At 45.9% G+C, this 10,452-nt stretch overlaps 1 protein-coding gene across 1 annotated transcript; it reads left to right on the top strand.

Annotated features, from left to right (window-relative positions):
* The first annotated feature begins 340 nt into the window (after positions 1 to 340).
* Positions 341 to 9,995, top strand: R3HDML (R3H domain containing like). Its single transcript, XM_060032708.1, has 5 exons — positions 341 to 601; positions 3,577 to 3,695; positions 3,796 to 3,928; positions 5,075 to 5,190; positions 9,044 to 9,995. The coding sequence occupies exons 1-5, from the start codon at positions 341 to 343 to the stop codon at positions 9,141 to 9,143; spliced, it is 729 nt and encodes a 242-aa protein (XP_059888691.1). The 3' UTR covers positions 9,144 to 9,995.
* The last annotated feature ends 457 nt before the right edge of the window (positions 9,996 to 10,452 follow it).

Raw genomic sequence — 10,452 nt, 5'->3', positions numbered from 1 at the left:
GCTGGGGAGGACTGGGGTCTGCCTCCTGGGCTGGTGGAACAAAACCCTGGCTTTGAAGTGGCAGCATCATCTCACCCCAGGGCCTGGTCCAGATTTAGCCACTATCTGGGCATCTCTTCCCATTGCCCCATCCACTTAGTCCACTAGGGTGGGAAGAATGGGGTGTTGCGCCCCCTGGACGAGAGCCGAGTCAGGAGGTCTTTGCCAAGTTCCCAGTAGATAGCATCCTCTGGGGTGGTAATGCTGGAGAGCACTCAGGGTTTGGTGCCCTCATGACCACCTCCTCCAGGCAGCCGGCTCTGACTGCACAAGGCCAGACGTGTGACCCTTCCAGCCAGCTATGCCCCTGCTGCCTGGCACCGTGGGCCTGGCAGGCCTGTTCTTCTGGGCAGGCCAGACAATGAACGCCTTGATGATGCCCAATGCCACCCTGGCACTGGCCCAGACCGAGGGCACAGCTGTGCGACCCCTGACTGGCCTGGGGGTGCCCCGGTACCGGCGGAAGCGCCACATCTCTGCCCGGGACATGAATGCCTTATTGGATTATCACAACCACATCCGGGCCAGTGTGCACCCACCTGCTGCCAACATGGAGTATATGGTGAGTTCCCATGCCCTCCCAGTGCCTCCCCCAGCAAACGTCAGTCCACTCAGTGTGTCCTGGAAAGACTGGACCATTCACGAGCCTGGCCTCACTAACTAGTATCTGGGCATCTGGGCCCTGTGGAATGGGCAGGAATTCGTCTGCCCATTTTACAGATGAGAAAACTAAGGTGGTTATATAAGTCCTTTCTGCAGGCAGGAGCAGAGGACTGTGACTTATGGAGCATCTCCTGTGCGCCAGGCACTTACGTGTCACCCTCTTCCTTCAAGGTGGGGATTATCTCCATTTTCCAAATAAAGAAATCAAGATGCAGAGAATTAGTTTGCTGAAGGTCACCCAGGTGGGATTGCATCCCAGGTCTGCCAGCTGCTAAAGCTGTCTTAACTAACACAATACCTTTTCCAAGAATTCTGGCTTCCAGCCAGGGAGCCCAGGGGGCGGGTGGCTGGAGCTTTCCCTGCCATTGTCTCTTTGCCCCAGGGGTTTAATGGACACACCCAAACTGTCCTCAGCAAGCCTGTGGAGGTAGAATTTGGAGAGATGGGATCTGGTACCTGGGGTGGGAGTGGGGGGGTCTCAGGCTGAGGAGAAACAACAGCTGACCAGCAGAGGCAGCTGGGATGTCTTCCTTCAAAGAGGCAGGGTGGGGGCTCTCACCCCAGCCCCCCACAAGCCAGACTCCGGAGGGGAGGAGGGAACCTTTCTCTTTATCGCAGCCCCTCCCCCAGGACCATTGTCCCAAACCAGCCTGGAGAGATAGGCTTCCAATCCAGCCACAGATTACTTTAGGCAAAGGGATTGTTGGCCTGCCCCCTCTAAGACAAATACCTACTCCCTCAACAGCCTGCAAATGCTTATACTTTTGCAGTGTGTCCATTCACTTACGTACCAGCTCCTGCTTGGAGCCAGGCACCACGCTAAGCCTCGTGGACGCTGCCGAGCACAGGATGGACAAGGTCTCGTCCCTCACAGAGCTTCCATTTTAGTGGGGATGATAGAAAACAAAGATCAGCCACAAAATTTACATGTAAGACGACATCAGGTCGCAATGAGGTGTTGGGAGGGGCGGGGATAGGAGCCCAAATGGCAGGCAGCTCGCGGTGGGGGAGCCATTTATTTGTTCATTAACTGACTCATCCATTGATTAACACAGTGACTGGCATGTAGAAGGCCTTCTAGTTTTCAAACAATGACACATTTATTGAGCACCAGCCTGTGTGCGAGGCCCTCCCCACAACAGGTGTTTAATTATTGCATGCTTTGTAGGACAGAGAGAGCTAGACAGCTCACCAGGGGCCCGAGGAGTGTCAGTGAGTGTGGGTTTGATGTTTGCATGCCCTTACCTCAGTTCACCCCTTTGTGGCACGAAGGAAACATTCCTTGCTTTCCCTAAAAATGGATGAGTCCAACATCTCTGGGCAGATGTCTGGACCCCTCTTTGGGGATCCCCATTGCTTCACTAGCTATCTTCAGCCCACAGGACCAGTATCTGGCTAAACGTCCCTTGCTTAAGGAGCCCTTTCCCTCCCTGGCTCCAAGAAAGACCAGGTCCCGTTTCACATTCTCACACCCGCCAACTGTAATGATTGTTTAACATCTCATTTCCTTGTTAGACTGTGAGTCCTTGTTCAATATTTGCTGAATGAACAGATGAACCGAATAAAAGAATAATATCTCAGAATCCCAGGAAGTCAGAGTGGAAGGGAACTAGTATTATTTTTTGAAGTGATGCTTTTTCAAGTTATAAGAGTTGGAGCATTCAGAGATTGGAAAATTAAGAAGCTGTTATGAAGGATGAGGACGGTATTCTCTATGTACTGATGTGGAAGCATCATTAAGGTAACCCATCTGGTTAAGTGAAACAAGCGAGGGGCCAAATAGAATGCCTGGAGTCCTGCCATTTTTCAAAAAAATTCATATATATATAATTATTGTATGTATGTAATATATAATTATTTCATGTATATACCATATAAGATATATAATTACATATATAAATATATACGTGCATATATAATATACTTACAGGTGTAGAATATTTCTGGAACAGGACACAAGAAACTCACAGTGACTGTTGCCTCCAGGGTCAGGGTGGCTGGAGGGACTAGTGTAGGATGGGGATGAAAGACTCTCCACTTTTCCTCCTTCAAACATCTTACATATTAAATTTGTTCATGTTTTCACTATTAAAAAAAGAACCTTTTGAATTAAAAAATTTTAATGTTTAAATAAACACATTGGGGACTTCCCTGGCGGCGCAGTGGATAAGAATCCGCCTGCCAATGCAGGGGACACGGGTTCGAGCCCTGGTCTGGGGACTAAGATCCCACATGCCACGGAGCAACTAAGCTCGTGGACCACAACTACTGAGCCCGTGCGCCACAACTACTGAAGCCCACACGCCTAGAGCCCGTGCTCCGCAACAAGAGAAGCCACCGCAATGAGAAGCCCGTGCACTGCAAGGAAGAGTAGCTCCCACTCGATGCAACTATAGAAAGCTCGCACGCAGCAACAAAGACCCAACGCAGCCAAAAATAAATAAAATTAAATCTTTTAAAAAATAAATAAATAAACACATTGAAAAAAATACAATAAATAAAATTAAAAATCCATTCTCTTCCCATCACTCTGGGCTGAGTCACTTCTAGGGACTGCTGGGAACTCCTAGGCCAATACCCTGGGACCCCGCTCGGAGCAGAGAGCCCCAAGCTTGAAGTCCAGTGAAGGAAAAAGGGCATTGGACTAGGAGTCAGAGACCTAGGTGTGGATCTCGGCTCTGGTATGGACTTGCCGTTGACCTTGAAGTCGTAGGCCTTCTCTGAGCCTCAGTGTTCTAATTTATCAAGTGGATTTGTTGCAGGGTTCCAAAGGAGATGGGGAGTCAACGTACCATGTATACGTGCATGTCTAGACACTGTTGAAATGATGGTGTTTGTTCCCCCGGGGAATTTCATGACCTTTATTTTTCCCAGGTCTGGGACGAGCGGCTGGCCAGGTCCGCTGAAGCCTGGGCCACCCAGTGCATTTGGGCCCACGGGCCCTCACAGCTGTTGAGATACGTGGGCCAGAACCTCTCCATCCATTCTGGCCGGTGAGTGAACCTCTGCCCTTCCTTCACTCCATCACTCAACAAGATCACTGAGCACGCTGATGGCAGAGTGACTTTTATTCTATCTTCTCCGCCTCTGCAGGTACCGCTCTGTGGTGGATCTCGTGAAGTCTTGGTCTGAGGAGAAGCGGCATTACTTGTTTCCGGCCCCAAAGGACTGTACCCCGCGCTGCCCCTGGCGCTGCAGTGGCCCTGTGTGCTCTCACTATACCCAGGTACACCTTTGTTGGGATGTAAGGCTGATGAGAGAACAAATCCTCTACCTTAGAAGAAAACGAATGTGGTGGGACAGCAATTAGAAATAAAACAGAGGCCCTTAACAGACTTCCTTTTACATAACAAGCCTGTTCCTGGTAAGTTGTGTGTACATTGAATTGAGCTGAACCAGATCTTGTTTTGAGGGTCTTAGGTCGGCAGACCATATTGTTTGACCCCAAAACGGAGACGTGTGGTCTGACAAGTTCAAGACTGCCTTTGATTTCAATAGGTCCAAACATTTTCTAGTATTTTTTATTTTCTAAGGCTCCTGTGTCTTAAAAAAAGAAACGCCAAATAAGATTACAAAAGATTGTAGTATATTTTGAGTGCTAATATTGAAGTTGTTACCACTTATTATACATAAAAATACAATGCAGTATCATGTTGCAAGAAATAGGACCAGAAGTTTTCAATGGTAGGAAAAATGTCTGCTTTCAGGCCTGCCAATCTCTCTGTGACTCATCTGCAGTAAATGTCAAAAACTGAAATTTGAGACCCCCTAGGAAATGTGAGGCCTAAACCAAATGTCCTTCCTGACATCCATGAAATATTATTACCTCCATTTTACCAAAGGAGAAACCAGGCACAGAGTGGTTAAGTGACTTGGTGAAAGTCACACAGCTAGTGATATTGAGATTCTGATCCAAGGCTGTTTAACTCCAAAGTTTGTGTTTTAACTTCCAGCATGACAATGATTTTCAAACATTGGTCACTAGGGGGAAAAAAAGAAAGAAAGAAATCTAATTGAAAGGTATAGAACATATTAGCATATATCATTCTATATGATAAGATTAAATATTGGCTCATAAAACTTTTGTTCAAATTGTTTGAGGAGGGGTAAGGGTGTGTGTATGTGTGTGTGTATGTGTGTGTGTGTGTTGGTACACTGGGTAACAATATATAACTGTATTCCTTACTGTTGGTTATAGTGGAAAAAATTTTGAGAAACATTATAGTACAATATGCCTCTAGTCCCCTCACCCTGAGACAGGTGCCTCCCCCAGGAAAACCTTATCTAATGCATCCACCCTGACAGAGCAAGCCCAAGAACGTTTCAGCCCCAAGTCCTTCTCACAGCCTCCTTTGTCCTTGTCCCTCCTCAGATGGTGTGGGCATCTTCCAACCGGCTGGGCTGTGCCATCCACACCTGTGGCAGCATCCATGTGTTGGGCAGCACCTGGCACCAGGCTGTGTACCTGGTCTGCAACTACGCCATTAAGTGAGTGCAGCTCTGAGGCAGGGGGGGCTCTGGGGCAGGAGGGTGGACCCTGAGGTGGAGTGGGCAGGATTCTCAGAAATGGAAGACATACAGGACACCCTGCTTTCCTCCGTTCTAAATAACCTGAACACCAGGTTTTAGAGTCAATCAAGAATCCTTTTTCTTTACCCAAGTTTCAGAATCGATTGGGAGATAGACGGAGGACCAAGGCAGGTGCATAAGCGGTGTCCCTGATGAAGCCAACAGTGGAGAATGTGGCTTAGGTCTGCCAGCCAAGTGGGCTTGCAAATATCTCACTGTTGAATTAGACCTTCATATCCATTGACAGGCAACATTGGCCAATCATAGGCCTCTTCTAAGTGCAGTGCCAGCCCCTGTAAGCTTCCCACAAGAAATAGAGCAACCAAGAATACATGCTCCCTACAGGCAGGCAGGTCCCATAGGAAAGAAAGGAAGGATGCAATGAGCATGCTCAGCTGCTTTTTCCAGACTCTCCAGTCAGCTTGGTGGGAGAGAGGTCAAGAGTGGTCTTCATATGCTAGTCTCCTGGAAACACAGAGAAAGGGGGATAGGAGTTCCCATCCAATGTATAGTATACAAACTTGCAACAGATTCTCATACAAAACAGATTACAGACTCTCATACACAAACGGGAACAAATTCTAAGTAAACATGATATTCAGAGTTTCAAGATTACATAGTCATAACTGCCTTTTGCTCTCACGTAGCTCTTGATCATTTACAATACACTTTTCCCTTATTATCTCATTGAAGAGATGAAAGAGAGAAAGAAGGAAAAAGGGAAGGACACTGGGAAAATATTTACCCTTTTTACAGATTAAGACATTGAGAATCAGAGAGGTTAAGTAATTTACCGAAAGTCACAAAGCCAATAAGTAGCAGAGCTGTTTGAAACACAAGTCTTTTGATTTCATATTCTATCTACTGTACTATCCTGATGTTCTGGAAGTTATTGGTGGCCGAAACTCAGATTCTCAAGTCAAGATATTTTTTAGATGGAGACATCTATTGACAAAGTGTCATAATGCAGCCCAGCTTTGTCAGATATGGAAAAATGCAACAAAGCAAATTCCATCACACACAGCTTAAGGAACTGTTCCAATTTGTTGCTGACATATTGAATTTTTGAAACATTGACTATTAACCATATAGTTGTTAAGATTTTTAGGCTCTGGAGTCAAGACTGTCAGAGTTCAGATTTGTGATTCAACTTCTCCATGCCTGTTTTTCATCTACAAAATGGGAGTAAAATGGTTTCTACTTATGGAATTGTTGAGAGAATTAAGTGAGCTGACCCAGGTAATGTCCCCAGGCTCATAATAATTTTGGAATACGTGTTGGTTCTTATTCTTATTACTAGACCTGGGTTTGGTTCTCAGCTCTACCATGTACACACTGAGGACTTTGGATAAGTCATTTCATCTCCTTGGATCTCAGTCTCCTCTTTTAAAATAGGGCTAATGCTACCTGGCTCACAGAGGATCTTGGTACATAGTTGCCCATAGTACATGTTAAATAAATAGTGGCCAGGATTATAACTAGGTTATAAACTCTTTGAGGGCAGGAAATAGACCTGATTCATTTTGGTATCCTTTTACTACAGTGATTTCAAACCTTTGTTCTTTTAAGCAGAACTCTTTTCTAAGTGGTTAAATTAAACAAAAAAAGAATGACTTTTATTCCATCACCCCTGGTGTCTCCACCACCCACGTTCCTTGCCCCCAAACTTCCAGGAACACCTTTTTTTTTTTCCTGTTGGAAAAACTGGTAGCGTTTGATATATTTATTTATTATTGTTTAAAATTTTATTACATTTTATACTGATGTACATGCTATAAAATTCAGTGGGTATGAAAACAGGTAAACACAGAATGTTGTCTCCCTCCCCTGCCCACACTTCCCCTCTGTAAGTTTCTTGCATAACCTTCTGGAGATCTTTTATGTACTTACAAACATGCATATGTTTTCGCTCCGGCAGCATCTTTTGAAAATGGTGGACTCACAGCATCTGGCACAAGTCCTGATGCCCACTAGATGCTCTGGAAGTGTTTGTTGAATGAATGAATGAATGAACCCATATGAAACCAGAAATGCATACTTTTCTAAGCACTTTGGCTGACTTTACTTACAGTCATTCAACAATCACTTTTGGGGGAAAAAGATTCCATTTCTGTCCACAAGGAGTGTTTGTTCATTGTGTGAGAAAATAAGGCACTGGGACTTGAAAGGTAACTAACACTACAGGCCAGTGGTGAGATTATTAGGTAACTCTTAGCAAGAACTGGGGGAGTGATTTTAGGCTTTGAGAAGACAAAGAGGGGGGAAAAGAGAAATCTGTGGGCTGGGACGGAGAAGCGAGTTGTGGAAAGATGAGGTGTGTAAGCTGCATCCACTTGCTGCTGGAGCAGTCTGGAAGGCCTGACTGAAAGCTGTAGACGTGATTCATAAGCAGGTCTGGAAGGCCTGACTGAAAGCTGTAGACGTGATTCATAAGCTAGGGGCCAGCAAACTACAGCCCACAGCCCAAATCTGGCCTCCTGCCTATTTTCATAAATAAAGTTTTATTGAAACACAGCTACGATATTTGTTTACGTACCGTCTAGGGCTGCTTTCATGCAATGAAGACATTTGGCCTCCAAAGCCTAAAATATTTACTCTCTGGCCCTTTACATTGCCAACCCCTGCACAGGCAATGGGGAGCCACTAAGAGTTCTTGAGCAGGAGAATGATTATGATGAAGGTTTGTTCTTTTTTTTTTTTTTTTTTTTTTTTTTTTATTTTTTTTTAACATCTTTATTGGGGTATAATTACTTTACAATGGTGTGTTAGTTTCTGCTTTATAACAAAGTGAATCAGTTATACATATACATATGTTCCCATATCTCTTCCCTCTTGCGTCTCCCTCCCTTGTTCTTTTTTTTTTAAACAGCTTTACTGAGATATAATTTACATACCATATAACTTACCCATTTGAAGTGTCCAACTCAATGGGTTTTGGGTATATTACGTTATTCATTTTTTCAATCGTGGTAAAATATATGTAACAAAAATTTGCCATTTTAACCATTTTTAAGTATACAGCTCAGTGGCATTAATCACTATTTCCAAAATGTTTTCATCACTCCAAAGAGAAAATCTGTAACCTTAAAGCAATGGCTCTCTACCCTCCTCCTCCCTAAAGGCTGTGGTTCATTGAGAGGATTAACTCCGGAGCAGGTAGGATGGATTTGGGATAAGGCCATTGAAGAAGTAAATGTACAGCAGTGGCCACAAAGAGGCTTCATGGGCATGTCCCCCATGAGTGAATTTTACACAGTATCTAATTATTCTAGTTCTCATTTGCATACCACCTTATAAGTGACAAAGTGTTTCCACATAATTTTTATGGACACCATTTCATTTATTTATATTATTCAGAGGACAAAATCAAGGCTCAAGAAATGAGGTCGTTTATTCCGTCACCAACTGGCAGGTGGCAGAATCCAGGACCAGAACTCAGATCTGCCCACTGGGGAGGGGAGGGGGGTGTTTGTGCTGGGAGGTGAGGGTGGGGTGGAAGGAATAAGAAAATCAGCATGTCCTGGGGAGTCACTTATCTGCCAGGTGAGGTGCTAGAGGCATGGGCACATAGCTCCATTATTTGATCTGCTGCTGCATCCCTGTGTGGGAGGCAAGTCTTCTATTGGTTTTACAGATGAAGACACTGAGGCTTGCAGGTGTGACTTGGTCACAGGGCCAGACAGTGGCAGTGCTGAGATTTGGAAACCTCTGTGGAGGTGACTCCATGTAACTGTCCCCCGACCCCGCCTCCCTGGGACCTCTTCTCTTCCAGGGGCAACTGGATCGGCGAGGCACCATACAAGAAGGGGAGGCCGTGTTCTGCCTGCCCTCCCAGCTACCAAGGCAGCTGCAACAGCAACATGTGCTTCTAGGGACTCAAATCCAACAGGCTCCCGTGGTTCTGAATTTTCCCTGGTCTCTGGCAGGGCTCCAGCTGGGCCTGACCCTCCAGGAGTCCCTTCCCAAAGACCGGGTCAAGCGATTTTTTTTTTTTTTCGATTTTTTTTTTTTTTAAGGACATGAGTTGGGCTTACTTCACCAGTCTGAATTTTCCCTGCTGATTCCATTTCCTAAATGTCCAGCATGGGCCGGAAGAAAACAACCTGCTTGCCTTCCTTCTTACCTGTTACATCTTTTTTTTCCTCCGGCCTCCGGGAAAGAGGCCTCCATCTTTAATTGACTCAGTTCTCCCAGAGCCAGGGCTGGAAGGAGAAGTGGCAGCAGTTTTGTGACTCTCAGGCCTCCAATCCACAAACCTTTGTCCATCCAATAAAAGGTATTTATTAAATAATCTTTATCCTGAAACCTACCTTCATTCACCCAATAATAGCCAACCAGCTTCTGGGCAGCCTTTGAGGACCTGTGGTCTCCCTCTCTAAGATGGGACCATTTCAGCTCCAAGCTTTTAAAAAATAACTGAAATTAGCATATGGACACCCCACCCACGGTGTATGTTACTGGAGCTACCGCAGGGTCCAGGCACCCCTTTTACAGATGGGCATACTGAGGCTTAGTGAAGGGGTGTGACTTACTGAGAGCTGCACGGCTCGTCCTTGTCCACGAAAGCACCCAGGTTTAAGCTCAGGCTCTGACAGTCCCTTCAGGCTGTTCCAGACCCCTCTCTGAATGTCAGAACTGAGAGGCTAACGCCAAAGCTGGTCTAAGGGAACTCCCTCTTTCAGCGTTTTATTCTTCCTGTCACTCTCTCTGCCTTGGTGTCTCTCTTTCACCTACTTGTCTCTCTTTCTCTCACCCTCCTTATTTCTCCCATGGAATCTCATTCTCATTCCCAGAAACCATTTCCCCTCTCCCCACCCCACCCCACCCAGTTATCATAACACACAGAAGTCCTTTTGTCTTTAGAGATAGTAAAATCTCTCTCAGACCTTGCCCTCCAGCTGGGGCCCACTCCCTGCCTGGCTGGAGAGAGCTCCATTCAAAGACCTGGATGGAAAACAGGTCCCCTTCCCCCAGAGTCCCTACATTGTCAACGGAGTGGGCTTTCTTCCCTCTTGGTCATTCCCACCTGGGCTACGTCTTGTGCGTATCAACACCACCTCCCTCCGCCCTCAATAAAGTCCTTTGAGATCCCGTGCAATGGCTCTTTCTGGTCCCTGTCTCAGCTCTCAGGAGGGTCAAAAGAGAGAGGGAAATGGAGTAGGGGAGATGGAGTGAGGGGAA

The sequence above is a fragment of the Delphinus delphis genome, chromosome 15 (genome assembly GCF_949987515.2).
Source record: "Delphinus delphis chromosome 15, mDelDel1.2, whole genome shotgun sequence".
Taxonomy (NCBI): Eukaryota; Metazoa; Chordata; class Mammalia; order Artiodactyla; family Delphinidae; genus Delphinus; species Delphinus delphis.
The sequence above is the reverse complement of the archived record's forward strand: the minus strand, read 5'-3'. Positions and strand labels throughout refer to the sequence as shown.

Excerpts from the sequence above, each read along its gene's own strand:
- R3HDML (XM_060032708.1), top strand. The coding sequence starts at position 341 with ATGCCCCTGCTGCCTGGCACCGTGGGCCTGGCAGGCCTGTTCTTCTGG. Across the intron at positions 3,696-3,795 it reads CTCTCCATCCATTCTGGCCG|GTACCGCTCTGTGGTGGATC; the intron begins GTGAGTGAACCT and ends CCGCCTCTGCAG. Across the intron at positions 3,929-5,074 it reads TGTGCTCTCACTATACCCAG|ATGGTGTGGGCATCTTCCAA; the intron begins GTACACCTTTGT and ends GTCCCTCCTCAG.